The 23,651-nt window shown below is 43.9% G+C and overlaps 2 protein-coding genes and 1 non-coding gene across 3 annotated transcripts; 2 read left to right on the forward strand and 1 right to left on the reverse strand.

The window, feature by feature from the left end:
- Positions 1–1,775: 1,775 nt before the first annotated feature.
- TRNAP-UGG lies at positions 1,776–1,850 on the forward strand. Its single transcript has one exon. It is a non-coding gene; the product is annotated as a tRNA-Pro (tRNA).
- A 1,202-nt stretch (positions 1,851–3,052) lies between these two features.
- LOC125548297 (NADH-ubiquinone oxidoreductase chain 1-like) lies at positions 3,053–3,538 on the forward strand. Its single transcript, XM_048711946.1, has one exon. It carries the CDS (start codon positions 3,068–3,070, stop codon positions 3,437–3,439), a length of 372 nt encoding a protein of 123 aa, XP_048567903.1. The 5' UTR covers positions 3,053–3,067; the 3' UTR covers positions 3,440–3,538.
- Positions 3,539–4,085: 547 nt separating this feature from the next.
- LOC125546798 (nuclear localization sequence-binding protein-like) lies at positions 4,086–22,764 on the reverse strand. Its single transcript, XM_048710926.1, has 2 exons — positions 21,952–22,764; positions 4,086–4,100 (listed from the first exon to the last, which is right to left on the reverse strand). The coding sequence occupies exons 1-2, from the start codon at positions 22,762–22,764 to the stop codon at positions 4,086–4,088; spliced, it is 828 nt and encodes a 275-aa protein (XP_048566883.1).
- Positions 22,765–23,651: the final 887 nt, after the last annotated feature.

Genomic DNA, 23,651 nt, shown 5'->3' on the forward strand with positions numbered 1-23,651 from the left:
TAACCACGATGGGGAGATTAGATAATATTCTTTCGTAAGTGCATCCAATGGAGATAGGTTGAGGAGAAAGAAAGGAGAAAACTAAAGAGAAAGATGGACAGTAGATTGACAGTATCCGAATCAAACAAGAAAAAAACGTAGCTATTTCATGAAATCCCAATTGTGTGGGTGTGAAGTGGAAAAATCCCATTCTAGCTGGCAGCGGGCATAGGACTGAAAATCCTCTTTCGCCGGGCCTTTTGGACTCGAAATCCAAACGGAGAGAGTGGTTCGAATCCACCTCAGAACGAACAATGAAAAAGGCGTAGAGCGGGTGCAAGCTCGAGGAGCTTGGAAGGATGGAAGAAAGCTTGACCGTTTTTTCACTGAACTACTCGAACTTTTTGTTCGAAAAAGCAGAAATAGCTCAGTTCGAGAGAGGGTTGAGCTTCATCGGTTAGTGTGCACCAAACATTGAGGTTTCTTTCCCGTCCTACAAATTGAAACCGTTCTAGCTTGATACTGCGATATCGTCAAATCATCCAACGGAGCATGGAAACCATTTCGGTGGCGGTAATGGCCTCCAGTAGTTTTCTATGGAACCATACCACTATGGTCATCTATATGATTAGACCGTGCCGCTTCACTAGACTTTCCTGAACCATCCATTTGATCCCCACGGTCGTGACACCACTTTCTAAACAAAAGTTTCCAAAATCCAGTGCGGAACCAAGCAGTAAGAGAAATTCATCATGGTAATTATTAGTAGAAAACCAAATTGGAACGGAGAGAACGGAGAGTCAGTTACAATGAAAAAATTGTTGAGGAATCATGTTGAAAGAACAACATTCGGTGTCATAAATATCGTATATAGAGATTTTTCATGTATCGACGCTTTTGATCCAATTATGAAAGTACGCTGTACTAGACTTGCACCCCTAGTTACGCAGAAGTGTAAGCACAGAAGCGGATGACCGGACCTTACCAACATACTCAAAAAAGTATTCTATACTGGGGTCTGTGCTCTTGACAAGCAGTGTTTCCAGTCTAGCTGTGTCAAATCGGGTGTGAAGTGTCCTTCTAGGTTCTGGCTGGTAGAGCAAAGGACTAAAAATCCTCTTTAATTTCACGCATGGGACTCTAAATCCCAATTGCGCTAGCTCTGTGGTTCGATTCCACAACAAAACGAACAATGAATGAATGTGGACGGTCAACCAGGTAAGCCTGTGCCCAGGAAAGAAAGGACAAGGGAGGGATCGAGAGAAGCTTTCACAGTGGAAAATGAAAAAAAGCATATCGTTCTTAGAAATTGTGGAATTTGACTCAGTTAGAGCTATGGTTTAGCATCAAGAGGGAAGTTTTGTAAAAGCAACAGGAAGAATTGCTCAGATACTCGTGAGCGTATATAACTTGGGTCATGTTATAAATGCTCTGGCTAAACCTATTGATGGGAGAGGCAAAATTGTAGCTTCCGAATCTCGCTTAATTGAATCTCCTGCTCCAAGTAGAATTTCTAGGCGTTCCGTATACGAATCTCTTCAAACAGGGCTTATTGCTATCGATTCGATGATCCCTATAGGGCGCGGTCAGCCAGAGTTCATTATTGGGGACAGACAGACTAGAAAAACAGCAGTAGCCACAGATACAATTCTCAAGAAAAAAGGTCAAGATGTAAGAAGAACGAGAGCGAGCCTTCACGAAAGAAAATGCAAGTGAAAGAGAATTGTCACAATTTCCTAAAAGCGGTGGTTCTTTTCTTTATGGATCGGGTAGATCCATATGTTCTGAGGGGGAGACGAGGTGTAGCGCAGTCTGGTCAACGCATCTGTTTTGGGTACAGAGGGCCATAGGTTCGAATCCTGTCACCTTGATGTGGTATTCACACAATGGGGCCGAAGTGCAAAGCCCTGTAGCCTATCCGCGGTCGAGAAGGCATGCGAAAAGCGCGCACAAAAGAAAAAGAAAGCTAAAAAGCTTATTTTGCAATCCATTATCTTTGGTATTCTTCTATATTTAGATCATATTATATAGCTATTTCACATGTTTTATTTACATACCTCAGTCATGTTATTTGTCTAGCCTTCAATCAGAATAGCCTCTCCACCGGTTCCGAAGATTCTTTCGGCATCAATGTGCTTTTGGAATCTTCCTATGAAACAAATAACATTCTGGAACAGTTTACGACAGAACAGGCCTCAGTAGAAAGCGAGCTTTTTTCGCGTATAGCCACCTCGAAGCCCAATTAGCGCATGGGCTGCCCCCTCAACTCAACCCTGACGAGTACGCAAACTTGGTCAGGGAGCATTCAGACGATGCAGTTAGTATTGACCACTACCGCCAAGTCCATAATTCACAAATTGATGAAGTCCACATAATGGAGCTCAAAAGCCGATTAGCAAATCTACTTTTTTAGCATCTTGAAACCGCACATAAGAAATATTATGAATGAATCACCTTTCAATAACATACGAGAGACAGCTTTCTATTTTGTCGAACAACAAGTCAAACCCAATGAACAATTCCATTCACAGGAATGTTCTAGAGTTTTTTCCACTATATTCGCGATATTTAACAAAATGGAATAAATTCTTCACGATTTCTAGAGTTCCGGGATTACTTCACTGATATCGATTTTTGCCTAAGAACGGCCTCTAGGTTAGTTCAAAGTGTAATACAACGAACTATCGATACACCGAAAACGAGTCAAGATGGATACATAAAATGGAGACATCGTGGATTACCCAAATTGGGACAACGATAGGACATTTCACTTTCTTTCGCAATATTTCTGATCATGACTCAACCACTAGGAAAGTGGATTGCTTACTCTCAGCCACGTTTTCGCTTATGCTTAGTCAAGTGAGGATTCCATTTGAAGTAACGTAACAGGAGCACCATCTTCAAAACTTCTCGGGATCCGGAGTTTTTCGATGAAAGGTCACATCCTTCAATATCATGATTGGGTCAACCAGGCCAGATCCTAAGTGAAATAGTTTGATCGGGTCGACTAGGTCAGGCGGAAATACTTTGTTTAATTCTACCACTTCTACTAGGAGTAGCCTTTTTAGTGATAGCTGAACGTAAAGTAATGGCTTTTGTGAAACATCGAAAGGGTCCTGATATAGTGGGATCATTCGGATTGTTACAACCTCTAGCAGATGGTCTGAAATTGATTCTAAAAGAACCTATTTCACCAAGTAGTGCTAATTTCTCCCTTTTTAGAATGGCTCCAGTGGCTACATTTATGTTAAGTCTGGTCGCTTGGGCCGTTGTACCTTTTGATTATGGTATGGTATTGTCAGATCCGAACATAGGGCTACTTTATTTGTTTGCCATATCTTCGCTAGGTGTTTATGGAATAATTATAGCAGGTTGGTCTAGTAAGACGGGGGGCGGCCGTTCGGTCGCCTATGATATACGGACCAATTGGTCCAAAATGGGTTTGTGCCGCAGGTGTTGAACGATCTACTCTACACAGGTGTGGGCTTACAGGGCTAGGGCTCATAAACCCTTTCTTTCATTCATCAAGGGGTCGGTCACTTTTTCGGGCCGGGATCGAGAAGTGGAAGTCATAAAAAAGAGATGTTTCTCTTCGCACCTCATATCAAGAGGAAAGGTAGCTTGTCAAACTGGTCTCACTATTGGAAATTCTAGCATTCTTTTTTTTCACCAGCTCTTCTTCTTTGTCAACGCTACTAAGGACCTGACGGTTCGCCTACTTGATGGATGAAAGAACATGAGAAAGGGTTCTAAAATAAAAGGCTAGAAAGTCTACTACAGTACAGTCAAAGTCAGCGGCTGAGTTTGCCTAGCCTCGCCTACTCATTTTTGTAGGCGAGCGAGTTAGCGAAGAGGCTTAGGGATAAGAGAGTGTCGGTGCGTACGTAGCCTTCATTCTACTACGCTACACAAAGTCACTTAGCTCGACGTTAATTAAGAGAGTAAAGGAGGAATACCCAACATAGAAGAACCATAGTTCGCTTACAAAGGTATAACCTTTAGCTCCCCGGGGCTAAGCTGCTTCGCACCACTGATAGTTAATTAAGATTTCATTTCAAAGGCGCTACTTTGTTTTGCAAGCCTTTGTCATTGTCAGTAAACTAAGGTTAGCCCTCGGCCCCCTGCGAATCCGTAAATCAGAGAGCATGCCGCAAAAAAAGGATGGTCCCCTATGCATTTCATTCTTTCCGGAACGCAAAGAATTAAAGTACCTGACCCCCCATCATGGTGAACCTCTCCTTGTGATCGGGATGAGGTAGATGCCTCCCAGCCGGGGGGCGGATCGAATAGGAGTTTCCTTAGGTAGCCACCGACCTACAGTTCTCCTTAAACTTCTGTGCTTGGTGGAAAAGAAGCGAACAAAGATACGCTCGCTTGCTGTCTTGTTCTCTGCCGCGGACTGGGATCGCTCACCAGCTAGGCCCTCTAGAAAAAAGTTGGAGCAACATTGTATGAGAACATATTACCCATCTTCGGGACAAGGGGTGGAACAACCTCTCGATCTACTTACTGCAGCCCAGGACGGGCGTCGTCGTCTAGGCGTGACTTCTTGTTTTGATCTCCCCTACGCCTAGGACGTTGTCTGGGCCAAGAGCAATAGTTAGTTGATGTTTCCATTTGGTTCTTCTTTCTCGTTGTTGATACCGGCAAGACCCAGCCAGATGATGATGTCTGCTGGTTGGTAGTGAGAGGACTCTTAGTACCCGCAAAAAAAGGGCGCTGGTGAAAAAAACAATCATTTGATTTAGTTTCTTGCCCTCCCTTAGCAGCGGGAAAGGAGTCTATCTATCTGCCTAGCTTTGGTAGATTTCCCCCAACGCAATTCAAAAACGGAACATAGAATTGAAGAATCAGTTCTTCATTCCAATCGCAGATGTCAGAGCAAAAGTTTAGCAGTCCAGCGTCGTGAAGAACACTGAGGACTGGTGCAAAGCACGACAGAGATTCCATATCCACGTGAGGAATATGCTCATGGTAGAAGATGTTCTCCTTGTTGAACACCACTGAGGAATAGAAATTGGCTTGACTAGCAGTCCAGAAACGCCTCTTCCTAATGCGAGCAGAGTTATATGGGTTGTAATCTTCGAAGAATACGTGCTCGCCGAAGAAATCATCAGCCTTGAACTTTTGCTTGCGTAAGAATGGGTCCTTTGGCTTCGGCAAAGGAGTGTCAGTGAGTTGCATCACGACCTCAGGAATCTCAATCGCAGGTTCTTTAGGCTGAGGAATTTCTGGTGCCTCCTCAGTGACAGTCTGCATCGTTGGTTGTTTAGCAGCAGCAGTTTCTTCAGCGCTAGTGGCTGGAATTTCCTCATGGACATATGCAGTGGGATGAGTTTCTTCAGAGCCCGTATGTACAGTTTGTGTGGGGGACTGAGGAATTTGCTGTAGAGGGGTGAACATTGGTGAGTTTGGATGCTGACTTTCCTAGAATTCATCACTGATTACAGGTGTGGAGCAGCCAATGTCCACATCTTCATCTTCCATTTCTTCAACGCCAGCCTCTTCAACTGTGAACCGAGGCATAGGCGAGGAGATGATAGGTGTTGATGGGATCACATCCACTTCAATTTCTTCATCCAACGGTTCAGAAGAAGCAGCAGAAGGAGTTTCTTCATCAGATCCGCTGGGGATCACATATTCTTCATCAAAAGGAACAAGGTCCTTTGATGGCCTGGTTGAGATGGGAACAACATCAATTGGATTTGCAAATGAACTTGTCATAGGCTTCATTTTCTTTGGAGCTGAAGAATCTGAAGCAGCTAATGCTTTCCTTTTCTTCACTGCAGCACGCTCTGCAGCCTTGATCTTCTTCACATCCAATGCAGATGGAAGGATTGGAGTTGAAGTTGGTGCAGGAGCAGCTGAGGAATCTGGTTGATTTTCTTTAGGCACAACTAATGCAGTTGCCCTGAGTTTTTCAGTTTCTTCAGGCGGACCACTAGTGGGTGCCCTGGCAATTTCTTCAGTGGCTGGAATGCAGTCATCAGCCCTGGAACTCACATTTTCTTCAGCAGCCTGATTGTCATCAACGGTGCTGGCATTTTCTTCAGTAGGCTGAGCAGATGCTTCAGCCTGAGGAATTTCCTGTTGCGTTGGGGCTGCAACATTGGAAGTGAAGTTATCCGCAAGTTTCACAAAACGAACCTTGGCTCCAAGCCAATCAGCGCGATATGCGTCAAAGTCATCACTGAGTTTCTTAATCTCAGTCTGAATAGTGACAAGTTCTTCAGTTGTCATAGAGACAACGTTTTTCTTCAGATAGCGCTCTTTCTTGTACTGCGCTTTCTTGATCTGCCTGGCCTTCTCAAATTTCCACTTTTCTTCTTGAATGAAGTGGGTCAGCATGTGACACTGGCCAGGAGTCAGCTTGAAGTCAGGCAAGGGAGTGTTGCGGTCCTTGTGCCAGACATCAATGTAGTCGAGGATCAACTTGGGATCCAAAAGTAGTGGCACCTCTGATCCTTTGGCTCTAGCGTCCCTGACTTGCCTGTCTCTGACGATTTCTACAAGTTCATCATCATCAGCTTCGTCTTCTTCAGACGGTACTTGGAAAGCGACTTGTTTCTTTTGAGGACTTGGGCGAGGACCTCGTCCAGCAGTGGCCTTTTTCTTCAGCAGTGAGGGGCCAGCTGAGGAACTTGGTGCAACTGAGGAACTAGCTGAGACACCTGAGGCAACGGAGATGACTGTAGTCCTTTGGCACGAGGCGAGATGCACAGGTGCTGAGGATTTAGTCGGAACAGCTGAGGGCTTTGGCGGAGGAGCTGAGGACTTTGGAGGAACAGGAGCAGCATGAGGAATTGGCTGTGAGGGCTTTGAGGATTCTGGCCGTGAGGGCATTGCTGAGGAACTTGGCCTTGAGGGCATTGTTGGTGAAGCACTTGGCTTGCGCGCAGGCTTCTTTGACATAGCCTTCTTTGGCTTGACAGCAGAGGCCTCAGCAGAGGCAGCAACAGCAGAGTCTTCATTGAATTTCATCACTGCTTCTCTGGCTTGCTTAGCCAACTTGGCTTGGCGCTTGGCCCATTCATCAGGATAGTCCTCACCGCGCTTGAGGCTGGTGGGATCAGCGATTTGGCCAGGTGCCAATGGAGCTCTTGGGCATGGAGGATTGAGTGCGAATTTCTTCATGTACTTTGGAGTTACATACATGTACTCCCTCCATTCTCTTGTCCATCTCCTTTCTATCCTCCGTATGCGCACCTTGCGCTGATTTTTGTCCTCTTTTCCAAACTTGGCCTCATCAGGAGTGCAGTAATCTTTGTATATGTCATCAGGGATTTCAAAGGCAGTCATGACCTCAGGCTTCTTTCCTCCTTTCTGTGGCCTCTTACCGTCAGCCATTTTCTTCAGTTGAGGAATTTGAACAATCGAATTCTCTGAAGAAGTATGCAACTTTTCTTCGAGGAACGCTGCAAATGAGTTAAGTTGATGAGAACCTAGTGATTCGGCAGCTGACATGAGTACCTGTGAACAGAGTATAGTTGTGAGGAATTTGGAGAGGTCATATGTGTTCTCAGAAGGTTTTGTAAAAAGAACAAGTTAGAGGAATTTGACCAGATGAGTCTTGAAGAATTTCACTAAGCGTTCTTTGTATTAGGTTCCAGAGATGTGTAGATTAAAAATCCACACATTTGAGGAATCTTGAAGAAAAACATGGCTTAGAGAAACGAATCAAGAACAGATGACCTGTGAGGTGTTTAGTGTGTGAATCTATGAAGAAAAACACCTTTGAAGATTTTGAAGATAATCATTCGAATCAACGAGGGTAGTAAAAGTAACTTTTAATTACCCTGGACGAAGAACACGACGAACTGGAGTGAGGAGATGTGAAGTTTGTCTGTGCAGATCTTCCACGCCCTAACTTGGCGGAGGAAGACAGCTACGGCAGTGGCGGAGTGAAGATTTCCGCGGTCGGCGTGAGTATGTCGGCGACGAGGTCGAGGCAGTGAAGCTCTTCCTCACTGGCGGCGATGAAGTAGCGGCGGCGCTAGGGTTTGAGAAGCTTGAGCTGGAGAGAGAGGTCGAGTGGAGTAAAAGAAGTGAGGAAGGGAAGGAGGGGTATTTATAGCCACGGTGAAAAACTGCTCGCCCGAAGAAATTGGACGAACGTGCCCCTGACCCTTCTCATTCGCGTGACATGTGTCACCCACGTAGTGAGAGGTGGAGATCGTGTTAGATCGTGGGTGAGTGGATAAGTGTATCGTGGGATGCGGAACGGTTTGAGCGGCAAAGCTGAAAATTTCGATAAGATAGGTTTTAAAGTTCCGTTCGCAATTTCTTCAGCTGATAAGGACACAGTGAAGATTTTGAACGAGTTTCAAATAGAACGCACATGAAGAATTTGTGAACAGATTGGGTTGAGTATAGCATAGAGGGGAAGGGTTCGATCACATTCACTTAGCAGAAAACCAACTTGAAGAAATAGCAATAAGTGAATGCTGTAGAGGACATAAACTCATATATATATATATATGTATATATATATAGACAATGAAGAAAAACGACGGAACCAGTGAAGACTATGCAAAGTTGAAGAATATGAATAATTTGAGGAATTTCAACTTTTGATGGTGGCGTGATCCATCATATGAGAATGATGATTTCAGACACCGCGTACAATTATCGTAGGGTTCTGAGAGTCAAATTCTTCATTAATTTCTTCACACTAAGAGTGTTATTCTTCATTGATTGAAGAAAAACGTTTCTTCATGTGTTGCACATCTAAGTCATCAATTTTTCATAAGTGTTAGGATGAGTGTCCTTTTCAAAGAACATTCGAAGATTCTAGGATATTTAGCTCACACCGCAACTTGCTAAATCTCTTCTCATCCAAGGGCTTTGTGAAGATATCGGCTAGTTGTTCTTCAGTCTTCACATGCTCAATAGAAATGTCGCCCTTCAACACATGATCACGAAGAAAATGATGAAAAATCTGAATGTGCTTTGCCTTCGAGTGCTGAACTGGGTTGTGAGCAATCTTGATGGCACTCTCATTGTCACAGGAGAGAGGCACATTCTTCATGTTGACGCCGTAGTCCTTGAGAGTTTGCTTCATCCATAGCAATTGGGCACAGCAAGAACCAGCGGCAATGTACTCAGCTTCAGCAGTAGATAGTGATACGCAGTTCTGTTTCTTCAAGGACCAACAGACCAAAGATCGTCCGAGGAAATGACATGTACCAGATGTTGACTTGCGGTCCACACGATCACCAGCATAGTCAGAGTCAGAATATCCAATGAGATCAAAAGCCGAGCCCTTGGGGTACCATAATCCAAGTGTTGGTGTGTGAGCTAGATATCGAAGAATATGCTTCACAGCCTTATGGTGTGATTCCTTCGGTGTAGCTTGAAATCGGGCGCACGTGCAAACACTAAGCATTATATCTAGCCTAGATGCACATAAGTACAATAAAGAACCTATCATGGAGCGGTATACCTTATGATCGAAGTCAATACCATTTTCATCAGTGCACAGATGGCCATTTGTGGGCATAGGAATTTTGATGCCTTTGCAATCTTGCATGCCGAATTTCCTCAGTACATCCTTGAGGTATTTCTCCTGAGATATGAATATGCCATTGCGTTGTTGACGAATTTGAAGACCTAAGAAGAATTTCAACTCTCCCATCATAGACATTTGATATTCTTCAAATTCATCACTATAACGTTGGTCAGTACAGCCAAAGATAATATCATCAACATATATTTAGCACACAAACAATTCACCATCATAAGATTTAGTGAAAAGGGTAGGGTCGAGTGAACCGGGTTTGAAGCCTTTCGTCATGAGGAATTCCTTCAAAGTATCATACCAAGCCCGTGGGGCCTGTTGGGGAACGTAGCATAAATTCAAAATTTTCTTACGTGTCACCAAGATCTATCTATGGAGTCATCTAGCAACGAGGGAGGAGTGGATCTACATACCCTTGTAGATCGCGCGCGGAAGCGTTCAAGAGAACGGGGTTGATAGAGTCGTACTCGTCGTGATCCAAATCACCGATGATCCTAGCGCCGAACGGACGGCACCTCCGCGTTCAACACACGTACGGAGAAGCGACGTCTCCTCCTTCTTGATCCAGCAAGGGGGAAGGAGAGGTTGATGGAGATCCAACAGCACGACGGCGTGGTGGTGGAAGTAGCGGGATTCCAACAGGGCTTCGCCAAGCGCTGCGGGAGGAGGGAGATGTGTCATGGGAGGGAGAGGGAGGCGCCAGGCCTTAGATTGGATTGCCCTCCCTTTCCCCCACTATATATAGGGCCAAGGGAGAGGGGGAGGGCGCAGCCTTGCCCCTTCCTCCATCCTCCCCAAGGCACCTCGGAGGTGCCTTCCCCCTTTAGGACTCTTCCTTTCCCCTCTTCTCTTGGCGCATGGGCCTCCTGGGGCTGGTGCCCTTGGCCCATATGGGCCAAGGCGCACCCCCTACAGCCCATGTAGCCCACCGGGGCAGGTGGCCCCACCCGGTGGACCCCCGGGACCCTTCCGGTGGTCCCGGTACAATACCGGTGACCCCGAAACTTGTCCCGATGGCCGAAATAGCACTTCCTATATATAATTCTTTACCTCCAGACCATTCTGGAACTCCTCGTGACGTCCGGGATCTCATCCAGGACTCCGAACAACTTTCAGGTTACCGCATACTAATATCTCTATAACCCTAGCATCACCGAACCTTAAGTGTGTAGACCCTACGGGTTCGGGAGACATGCAGACATGACCGAGATGACTCTCCGGTCAATAACCAACAGCGGGATCTGGATAGCCATGTTGGCTCCCACATGTTCCACGATGATCTCATCGGATGAACCATGATGTCAAGGACTTAATCAATCCCGTATACAATTCCCTTTGTCTAGCGGTACGATACTTGCCCGAGATTCGATCGTCGGTATCCCGATACCTTGTTCAATCTCGTTACCGGCAAGTCTCTTTACTCGTTCCGTAACACATCATCCCGTGATCAACTCCTTGATCACTTTGTGCACATTATGATGATGTCCTACCGAGTGGGCCCAGAGATACCTCTCCATCACACGGAGTGACAAATCCCAGTCTCGATTCGTGCCAACCCAACAGACACTTTCGGAGATACCTGTAGTGTACCTTTATAGCCACCCAGTTACGTTGTGACGTTTGGCACACCCAAAGCACTCCTACGGTATCCGGGAGTTGCACAATCTCATGGTCTAAGGAAATGATACTTGACATTAGAAAAGCTTTAGCATACGAACTACACGATCTAGTGCTAGGCTTAGGATTGGGTCTTGTCCATCACATCATTCTCCTAATGATGTGATCCCGTTATCAATGACATCCAATGTCCATGGTCAGGAAACCGTAACCATCTATTGATCAACGAGCTAGTCAACTAGAGGCTTACTAGGGACATGGTGTTGTCTATGTATCCACACATGTATCTGAGTTTCCTATCAATACAATTATAGCATGGATAATAAATGATTATCATGAACAAGGAAATATAATAATAACTAATTTATTATTGCCTCTAAGGCATATTTCCAACAGTCTCCCACTTGCACTAGAGTCAATAATCTAGTTCACATCGCCATTTGATTAACACTCACAGGTCACATCGCCATGTAACCAACATCCAAAGAGTTTACTAGAGTCAATAATCTAGTTCACATCACTATGTGATTAACACTCAATGAGTTCTGGATTTGATCATGTTGCTTGTGAGAGAGGTTTTAGTCAACGGGTCTGAACCTTTCAGATCCGTGTGTGCTTTACAAATCTTTATGTCATCTCCTAGATGCAGCTACCACGCTCTATTTGGAGCCATTTCAAATAACTGTTCTACTTGGAGTTATTCTAAATTGTTGCTCCATTATATGTATCCGGTATCTCTACTCAGAGCTATCCAGATAGGTGTTAATCTTGCATCGTCGTAACTCTTTACGTCGAACTCTTCATCACCTCCATAACCGAGAAAATTCCTTAGTCCACTAGTTACTAAGGATAACTTTGCCCGCTGTACTGTGATCCATTCTTGGATCACTCTTGTACCCCTTGACTGACTCATGGCAAGGCACACTTCAGGTGCGGTACACAGCATAGCATACTGTAGAGCCTATGTCTTAAGCATAGGGGACGACCTTCGTCCTTTCTCTCTATTCTGCCGTGGTCGAGCTTTAAGTCTTAACTTCATACCTTACAACTCAGGCAAGAACTCCTTCTTTGACTGATCCATCTTGAACACCTTCAAGATCATGTCAAGGTATGTGCTCATTTGAAAGTACCATTAAGCGTTTTTATCTATCCTTATAGATCTTGATGCTCAATGTTCAAGTAGCTTAATCCAGGCTTTCCATTGAAAAACACTTTCCAAATAACCCTATATGCTTTCCAGAAATTCTACGTCATTTCTGATCCATAATATGTCAACAACATATACTCATCAGAAATTCTATAGTGCTCCCACTCACTTCTTTGGAAATACAAGTTTCTCATAAACTTTGTATACACCCAAAATCTTTGATCATCTCATCAAAGCATACATTCCAACTCCGAGATGCCTACTCCAGTCCTTAGAAGGATTGTTGGAGCTTTGCATACTTATTAGCATCTCTCAGGATTGACAAAACCTTCCGGTTGTATCACATACAACCTTTCCTCAAGAAAATCATCGAGGAAACAATGTTTTGACATCCTATCTGCAAGATTTCATAAATAATGTAGTAATCGCTAATATAATTCCAATAGACTCTTAGCATCGCTACGAGTGAGAAAGTCTCATCGTAGTCAACTCCTTGAACTTGTCGGAAAACATCTTAACGACAAGTCGAGCTTTCTTAATGGTAATACTTACCATCATTGTCCGTCTTCCTTTTAAAATCCATCTGCACTCAACACCCTTACGACCATCGAGCTGTTCTGCCAAAGTCTACACTTTGTTTTCATATATGGATCATCTCTCGGATTATATGGCCTTGAGCCATTTTGGAATCCAGGCCCACCATCGCTTCTCCATAGCTCGTAGGTTCATTGTTGTCTAGCAACATGACTTCCAAGACAGGATTACGTACCACTCTGAAGTAGTACGCATCCTTGTCATCCTACGAGGTTTGGTAGTGACTTGATATGAAGTTTCATGATCACTATCACAAGCTTTCACTTCAATTGGTGTAGGTGCCACAGGAACAACTTCCTGTGCCCTGCCACACACTAGTTGAAGAGACGGTTTAATAACCTCATCAAGTCTCCACCATCCTCCCACTCAATTCTTTCAAGAGAAACTTTTCCTCGAGAAAGGACCCGATTCTAGAAACAATCCCTTATTGCTTTCGAATCTGAGACAAGAGGTATACCCAACTGTTTTGGGTGTCCTATGAAGATGCATTTATCCGCTTTGGGTTTGAGCTTATCAGCCTGAAACCTTTTCACATAAGCGTCGCAGCCCCAAACTTTTAAGAAATGACAGCTTAGGTTTCTCTAAACCATAGTTCATATGGTGTCATCTCATCGGAATTACATGGTGCCCTATTTAAAGTGAATGTGGTTGTCTCTAATGCCTAACCATAAACTATCATGGTAATTTGATAAGAGACATCATGGTATGCATCATATCCAATAGGGTGCAGTTATGATGTTCGGACACACCATCACACTATGGTGTTCCAGGCTGTATTAGTTGTGAAACAATTTCCACAATGTCTTAATTCTGTGCCAAACTCGTAATTCATATATTCATCTCTATGATCATATCATAGATATTTTATCCTCTTGTCACGACGATCTTTCAACTTCACCCTGAAATTACTTGAACCTTTCAATAATTCAGACTCGTGATTCATCAAGTAAATATACTCAACATCTACTCAAATCATCTGTGAAGTAAGAACATAACGATATCCACTACACGCCTCAGCACTCATTGGACTGCACACATCAAAATGTATTACTTCCAACAAGTTGCTTTCTATTTCCATTTTACTGAAAACGAGGCCTTCAGTCATCTTGCCCATGTGGTATGATTTGCATGTCTCAAGTGATTCAAAATCAAGTGAGTCCAAACGATCCATCTATATAGAGTTTCTTCATGCATATCTACCAACAAACATGGTTCACATGTCTCAAACTTTTCAAAAATGAGTGAGTCCAAAGATCCATCAACATGGAGCTTCTTCATGCGTTTTATACCGATATGACTTATGTGGCAGTGCCACAAGTAGGTGGTACTATCATTACTATCTTATATCTTTTGGCATGAACATGCGTATCACTACGATCGAGATTCAATAAACCATTCATTTTAGGTGCAAGACCATTGAAGGTATTATTCAAATAAACAGAGTAACCATTATTCTCCTTAAATGAATAACCGTATTGCGATAGACATAATCCAATCATGTCTATGCTCAACGCAAACACCAATCTCGATGGTAGAGGGAGCGTGCGATGCTTGATCATATCAACATTGGAAACACTTTCAACACTTATCGTCAGCTCACCTTTAGCTAGTCTCTGTTTATTCCGTAGCCTTTTGTTTCGAGTTACTAACACTTAGCAACCGAACCGGTATCTAATACCCTGGTGCTACTAGGAGTACTAGTAAAGTACACATCAACACAATGTATATCCAATATACTTCTATCGACCTTGCCAGCCTTCTCATCTACCAAGTATCTAGGGTAATTCTGCTCCAGTGGCTGTTCCCCTTATTACAGAAGCACTTAGTCTCGGGTTTGGGTTCAACCTTGGGTTTCTTCACTACAGTAGCAGCTGAATTGCCGTTTCATGAAGTATCCCTTTGTTCCCTTGCCCTTCTTGAAACTAGTGGTTTCACCAACCATCAATGATTGATGCGCCTTCTTGATTTCTACTTTTGTGGTGTCAAACATCGCGAATATCTCAAGGATCATCATATATGTCCCTGATATATTATAGTTCATCACGAAGCTCTAGCAGCTTGGTGGTAATGACTTCGGAGAAACATCACTATCTTATCTGGGAGATCAACTCCCACTCGATTCAAATGATTGTTGTACTCAGACAATCTGAGCACAAGCTCAACAATTGAGCTTTTCTCCCTTAGTTTGCAGGCTAAGAAAATCGTCGGAGGTCTTATACCTCTTGACGTGGGCACGAGCCTAAAATCTCAATTTCAGCTCTCGAAACATCTCATATGTTCCGCGACATTTCAAAAAACATCTTTGGCGCCTCAATTCTAAACCATTTAGCATTACGCACTGAACTATCATGTAGTTATCAAAATGTGTATGTCAGATGTTCGCAACATCCACAGACAACGTTCGAGGTTCAGCACACTGAGCGGTGCATTAAGGACATAAGCCTTCTATGACGCAATGAGGACAATCCTCAGTTTACGGACCTAGTCCGCATAATTGCTACTATCAACTTTCAACTAAATTTTCTCTAGGAACATATCTAAACAGTAGAACTGAAGCGCGAGCTACGACATAATTTGCGAAGACCTTTTGACTATGTTCAGGATAATTAAGTTCATCTTATGAACTCCCACTCAGATAGACATCCCTCTAGTCATCTAAGTGATTACATGATCCGAGTCAACTAGGCCGTGTCCGATCATCACGTGAGACGGACTAGTCATCATCGGTGAACATCTTCATGTTGATCGTATCTACCATACGACTCATGCTCGACCTTTCGGTCTCTTGTGTTCCGAGGCCATGTCTGTACATGCTAGGCTCGTCAAGTTAACCCTAAGTGTTTTGCATGTGTAAAACTGTCTTACACCCGTTGTACGTGAACGTAAGGATCTATCACACCCGATCATCACGTGGTGCTTCGAAACGACGAACTTTAGCGACGGTGCACAGTTAGGGGAGAACACATTCTTGAAATTGTAATGAGGGGTCATCTTATTTGCTACCATCGTTCTAAACAAATAAGATGTATAAACATGATAAACATCACATGCAATCAAATAATAGTGACATGATATGGCCAATATCATATAGCTCCTTCGATCTCCATCTTGGGGCTCCATGATCATCTTGTCACCGGCATGACACCATGATCTCCATCATCATGATCTCCATCATCGTGTCTCCATGAAGTTGTCACGTCATCTATTACTTCTACTACTACAGCTAACAGTTAGCAATAAAGTAATGTAATTACATGACGTTTATGTTGACACGCAGGTCATAAATAAATTAAGACAACTCCTATGGCTCCTGCCGTTTGTCATACTCATCGACATGCAAGTCGTGATTCCTATTACAAGAACATGATCAATCTCATACATCACATATATCATTCATCACATCCTTTTGGCCATATCACATCACATAGCACACCCTGCAAAAACAAGTTAGACGTCCTCTAATTGTTGTTTGCATGTTTTACGTGGCTGCTATGGGTTTCTAGCAAGAACGTTTCTTACCTACGCAAAACCACAACGTGATATGCCAATTTCTATTTACCCTTCATAAGGACCCTTTTCATCGAATCCGATCCGACTAAAGTGGGAGAGACAGACACCCGCCAGCGACCTTATGCAACTAGTGCATGTCAGTCGGTGGAACCAGTCTCACGTAAGAGTACGTGTAAGGTCGGTCCGGGCCGCTTCATCCCACAATGCCACCGAATCAAGATTGGACTAGTAACGGTAAGCATATTGAACAAAATCAACGCCCACAACTACTTTGTGTTCTACTCGTGCATAGAAACTACGCATAGACCTAGCTCTGATACCACTATTGGGGAACGTAGCATAAATTCAAAATTTTCCTACGTGTCACCAAGATCTATCTATGGAGTCATCTAGCAACGAGGGAGGAGTGGATCTACATACCCTTGTAGATCACGCGCGGAAGCGTTCAAGAGAACGGGGTTGATGGAGTCGTACTCGTCGTGATCCAAATCACCGATGATCCTAGCGCCTAACGGACGGCACCTCCGCGTTCAACACACGTACGGAGCAGAAACGTCTCCTCCTTCTTAATCCATCAAGGGAGAAGGAGAGGTTGATGGAGATCCAACAGCACGACGGCGTGGTGGTGGAAGTAGCGGGATTCCAACAGGGCTTCGCCAAGCGCTACGGGAGGAGGGAGATGTGTCATGGGAGGGAGAGGGAGGCGCCAGGCCTTAGATTGGATTACCCTCCCTTTCCCCCACTATATATAGGGCCAAGGGAGAGGGGGAGGGCGCAGCCTTGCCCCTTCCTCCAAGGAAGGGTGCGGCCAAGGGGGGGGAGGAGTCCATCCTCCCCAAGGCACCTCGGAGGTGCCTTCCCCCTTTAGGACTCTTCCTTTCCCCTCTTCTCTTTGCGCATGGGCCTCTTGGGGCTGGTGCCCTTGGCCCGTATGGTCCAAGGCGCACCCCCTACAGCCCATGTGGCCCCCCGGGGCAGGTGGCCCCACCCGGTGGACCCCCGGGACCCTTCCGGTGGTCCCGGTACAATACCGGTGACCCCGAAACTTGTCCCGATGGCCGAAATAGCACTTCCTATATATAATTCTTTACCTCCGGACCATTCCGGAACTCCTCGTGACGTCCGGGATCTCATCCGGGACTCCGAACAACTTTCAGGTTACCGCATACTAATATCTCTATAACCCTAGCGTCACCGAACCTTAAGTGTGTAGACCCTACGGGTTCGGGAGACATGCAGACATGACCGAGATGACTCTCCGGTCAATAACCAACGGCGGGATCTGGATACCCATGTTGGCTCCCACATGTTCCACGATGATCTCATCGAATGAACCACGATGTCAAGGACTTAATCAATCCCGTATACAATTCCCTTTGTCTAGCGGTACGATACTTGCCCGAGATTCGATCGTCGGTATCCCGATACCTTGTTCAATCTCGTTACCGGCAAGTCTCTTTACTCGTTCCGTAACACATCATCCCGTGATCAACTCCTTGATCACTTTGTGCATATTATGATGATGTCCTATCGAGTGGGCCCAGAGATACCTCTCCGTCACACGGAGTGACAAATCCCAGTCTCGATTCGTGCCAACCCAACAGACACTTTCAGAGATACCTGTAGTGTACCTTTATAGCCACCCAGTTATGTTGTGACGTTTGGCACACCCAAAGCACTCCTACGGTATCTGGGAGTTGCACAATCTCATGGTCTAAGGAAATGATACTTGACATTAGAAAAGCTTTAGCATACGAACTACACGATCTAGTGCTAGGCTTAGGATTGGGTCTTGTCCATCACATCATTCTCCTAATGATGTGATCCCGTTATCAACGACATCCAATGTCCATGGTTAGGAAACCGTAACCATCTATTGATCAACGAGCTAGTCAACTAGAGGCTTACTAGGGACATGGTGTTGTCTATGTATCCACACATGTATCTGAGTTTCCTATCAATACAATTATAGCATGGATAATAAACGATTATCATGAACAAGGAAATATAATAATAACTAATTTATTATTGCCTCTAGGGCATATTTCCAACAGGGCCTGCTTGAGGCCATAGAGGGCCTTGTTGAGTCTGAAGACTTTGTCAGGATTCTTTGGATCTTCTAAACCTGGGGGTTGAGCAACATATACTTCTTCCTCAAGCTTACCATTAAGGAATGCACTTTTCACATCCATTTGATATAAAGTGATATCATGATGGTTAGCATAAGCAAGTAATATGCGAATAGCCTCAAGTCTAGCAACAGGTGCAAAAGTTTCATCGAAATCAATTCCTTCAACCTGTGTGTAGCCTTGAGCTACAAGCCGTGCCTTATTCCTCACCACAAGGCCATTTTCATCTTGCTTGTTGCGGTAGATCCACTTTGTGCCGATGATATTATGCTTGCGAGGATCTGGACGTTTGACCAGTTCCCATACATTGTTGAGGTCAAACTGATGTAATTCTTCTTGCATGGCCTGAATCCACTCAGGCTCCAGAAATGCTTCATCTACCTTAGTGGGCTCTGTAATAGAGACAAAAGCATAGTGCCCACAAAAGTTAGACAAATGTGAAGCTTTTGAGCGTGTGAGAGGACCTGGCGCTTTGATGTCATTGATGATCTTTTCAACTTGCACTTATTTTGCAATGCGAGGATGAGCTGGTTGTTGTTGAAGAATTTGATCATCGTTTTCTTCAGCACCATTTTCTTCAGTATTTTCTTCAGGTTCATTAGCTCGACGTTCTTCATGTTCTGGAATGAATTCTTCAGCAGATTCTTCAGTAGGAATGACATCCTCAGTAGCCTTGAACTTGATAGTTTCCTCAGGTGTTGGTTCATCTATCACAGTAGGTAGGTGCTCTCTTTGCGAGCCATTAGTTTCATCGAACCGCACAGCTACAGTTTCAACAACTTTGTGAAGAACGTTGTTGAAGACTCTGTAGGTGTGCGAGTCCTTTCCGTAACCAAGCATAAAACCTTCATGTGCTTTCGGTGCAAATTTTGAGTTGTGATGAGGATCTCTAATCCAACATTTAGCACCGAAGACTTTGAAATAACTTACATTGGGTTTCTTATCAGTGAGGAGTTCATAGGCAGCCTTGTTGAAGAATTTGTGAAGATATACTCTGTTGATGATGTGGCACGCAGTATCAATTGCCTCAGTCCAGAAACGACGAGACGTTTTGTATTCATCAAGCATAGTGCAAACCATCTCAGCAAGAGTCCTGTTCTTGCGCTCCACGACGCCGTTCTGCTGAGGAGTATAAGGAGCAGATAACTCATGAGTAATACCAAGTTCATCAAGATAGTCATCGAGACCAGAATTCTTGAACTCAATGGCATTGTCACTTCTGATGTGCTTGATCTTCACACCAAAGTTGGTTGAAGCCCTCGAGGAAAATCATTTGAAGACTTCCTGCACTTCATGTTTGTAAGTAACAAGGTGTAGCCGTGTGTAGCGAGAATAATCATCAACAATAACAAAGCCATATTGAGATGCTTCATTTGAAATAGCAGAATAATGAAGCAATTCAAATGGGCGAGTGGTGGTCATGATAGTCTTCGATGGATGCTTGGCCTTGGTCATCTTCCCAACTTCACAGGCTCCGCATAGGTGATCCTTGAGGAATTTGACATTCTCGATGCCAATGACATGCTTCTTCTTCGCAAGCGTGTGCAAATTCCTCATGCCTCCATGACCAAGTCGTCGATGCCAGAGCCAGCCTTATGAAGCTTTTGCAAGTAAGCACACGGCTGGTTGTAGTCCTGTAGAGAAATCAAGAATATACAGGTCTCCTCTCCTAAAGCCTTCGAAGACTTTGGAATTGTCAGCTTCCATAACCACAACACAACGGTACTTGCCAAAGACAACAACCATATCAAGATCACAAAGCATTGAGACAGACATAAGGTTGTATCCTAAGGACTTAACAAGCATGACTTTGTCCATGTGTCGATCCTTTGTAATCGCAACCTTACCTAGACCCAGTACCTGACTTTTGCCTTTGTCAGCAAAGATGATATGCTTCAGATGCGATGGAGATAATGGAGCATCCATCAATAGATTCTTGTCACCAGTCATGTGGTTTGTACATCCACTATCGAGGACCCACTCAGTGGCTTTGGGTTGATCATCCTGCAGACGAATTAGTGCAGCTTACAAACTCATATACTTCATCAGTGAAGAATATGACATCAATTCATCAGATCAATTTCATCAAGTAAAAGAATTGATAAAGCAATATAAGGACATGAGAAATGAAAGTTCATTTCTTCATGATTACCCTGCGTCCTATCAGGCATACTCAGGTCTCCAGCAAATTCTTCAGACGATTACGTACGTCTGGAGACCAGGCCCTGCAGAAGAGATTAGTTCTTTTTCTTCACCACCCACATCTGAAGGGGTGGCAAAGAGTTCATCATTCTACGAGCTCCATACGAGAAGGATGGCATAGAAGTCAGTCCATTCCGTTTCACATAAGAGGGGTTAGAGTAAGCATAAGAGTATGCAGAGAAATTCTTTGAGGAATTATGGACATAATGATTTGAAGAATAATGCACATATCCATAATCCTTAGATCTTCCCTACAAAACAGACAGGTTAGCATGATGATGTTCATATGAGGACTTTGATCCATATGAGGAATTTGGTTCGTATGAGGACTTGAATTCATATGAAGAATTTGGTCCATATGAATAATTTGATCTGGGGTCCCTATTCTTCACAGGTGGCGTCATGATGACATTCACCTGAAGATTTTAAAGGCATCTTTTGGGAACCCAGATTTTCTTCATAGGGAAGCCGTTCCTGCAGTTAGTGCCAACATATCTAGCAAATACTTCACCATTCTGATTTTTGAACAGTTTATAGTTGGAGTCAATTGACTCATTATTAGAATGAGGAGATTCACATGCAAATCCAGATAAGTTAGATGCATCAACTGGAGGTCCCTTTGCAGCAACCCATGTAGTTTTGGGGTACTGCTCAGGCTTGCAATATGTACCATCAGCATTGAGTTTCCTCTCAAAGGAGATACCCTCTTTCCTAGGGTTCCTGTTGAGGATCTGCTTTTTAAGCACATCACAAAGAGCCTGATGCCCTTTGAGGCTTTTGTACATGCATGTCGTGTACAATTCCTTCAACCCTGCATCATCCGTGATACTAGCAATGTCCTCAGATGAGGAATTAGTAATAGCAGAGGTATGTGAAGAATTTGAAACATTAGCAGCATTTGAACATTCAGGTGAAGAATTAGCAGATTCATGTTCAATGCATTTCAAACATGGAGGAACAAATTCTTCCTGAGAAGCGCTGATATGTTGAGCAAGTAATGAATCGCGCTCCTTCTGAAGATCTTCATAACTCACTCTTAGCTTTTCAAGATCTTGTTTTCTTTGAAGAAATTCATAAGAACGCTTCTCATGATCGGATACGAGAGTGTTATGATGACTTTGAAGATTGTCAAACCTAGTCTGAAATCTCTGAAGATTTTCAGTCAAGGCTTTAGTGCGATCCATTTCTTCACCCAACATATCATCACTTTTGTCTAGCATGTTTCGAACCTTTTCTAAAGCCCTTTGTTGTTTTACAGCAATCTTAGCAAGTTTAGAATAGCTGGGCTTAAGATTTTCATCAGATTCATTCTCACTTGATTCAGATGAGGTATAGTTGAGTACCTTGGCACCCTTTGCCATGAAGCAATAGGTGGGAGCGTAGTCATCAACCCCTTCATCAGCTTTGTTGGTGAGGTTATTTTCTTCAGTGTTGAAGATAGACTTGCCGACGAATGCAGTAGCGAGAGCTAGGCTCGCCACTCCGGATTCGGACTCCTTAGATGACTCCTCTTCCTCATTTTCTTCAGATTCAGCCTCAGAGTCCATTTCCTTGCCAATGAATGCCCTAGCCTTCTTGGAGCTGCTCTTCTTGTGATATGAAGGCCTTGAGGATTTTGATGATGAGGATTTTGTGGATTTCTTATTTTTCTTTGCATCATCAGAACTGTAATCCTTGTATTTCTTCTTCTTTGATTCCTTTTCCCATTGAGGACAATCTTGAATGTAATGTCCAGGCTTCTTGCATTTGTGGCAAAGCCTCCTCTTGTAGTCACTGGATGAGGAATCACTGCTCCTTGAGGGTCTTCCAAGGCGACCACGTCTTGAGAACTTTTGGAACTTCTTCACAAGCAGAGCCAGATCATGGCTTAGTTCTTCAGGATCACCAAGGCTGCTACCAGAGTCTTCATCTTCGGACTCAGATACTGCCTTGGCCTTCAGTGCACGTGTTCTGCCATAGCTTGAACCATAGAGATCTCTCTTTTCAGCAAGTTGGAACTCATGAGTGTTTAGCCTTTCGAGAATATCAGTGGGACCAAGTGACTTGTAATTAGCACGTTCTTGTATCATCAATGCCAGAGTGTCAAATGAGGAATCAAGCGATCTCAGCAATTTCTTCACCACCTCATGGTCGGTGATGTCAGTGGCACCAAGTGCTTGAAGCTCATTTGAGATGTCAGTGAGCCGATCGAAGGTTTGTTGAACATTTTCATTGTCGAGTCTTTTTAAGCGCTTGAAGAGATTGCGAAGAACATCAACTCGAGAGTCACGCTGAGTTGAGACTCCTTCATTCACTTTGGACAAGCTGTCCCAGATAAGCTTCGCTGTCTCCAAAGCACTCACTCTGCCATACTGTCCTTTTCTAAGAAGGCCACATATGATATTCTTCGCTTGAGAGTCGAGTTGCTTGAATCTCTTCACATCAGCAGCATTCAGAGAAGGTGTGACTGAGGGAACACCATTTTCCACAACATACCAGAGATCGTTATCAATTGCTTCAAGATGCATTCGCATCTTATTCTTCCAGTAGGGGTAGTCCGTCCCATCGAAGGTAGGAAACCCAGCAGAGACCTTGATCATACCTGCGGTTGACATAACTAAAACTCCAGGCGGTTTTACCAAAATCACACAGAACAAGGGAGTACCTTGCTCTGATACCAATTGAAAGTGCATTATATCTACTAGAGGGGGGTGAATAGGCGATTTTTATGAAATTCTTCACTGAGGAATTTGCCGGTGAGGAAATTCCTTAGCAAAGAACTACTAGCAGCAGAATAAGTACTCAAAAGTAAACATAACAGGATACAAGCATAGTCATCATGATGAAATGAAGACAGGCATAGGGTACAGGAAGCATAATCACAGGATAACACAGGATGAAGACAAACAGACTGAATAAATTGAACTGAGGAAATTGAGAAAGTCTCTAGTCAAAGTCTTCAAACACAGATATGAAC

The sequence above is a fragment of the Triticum urartu genome, chromosome 3 (assembly GCF_003073215.2).
Source record: "Triticum urartu cultivar G1812 chromosome 3, Tu2.1, whole genome shotgun sequence".
NCBI classification, from domain to species: Eukaryota; Viridiplantae; Streptophyta; class Magnoliopsida; order Poales; family Poaceae; genus Triticum; species Triticum urartu.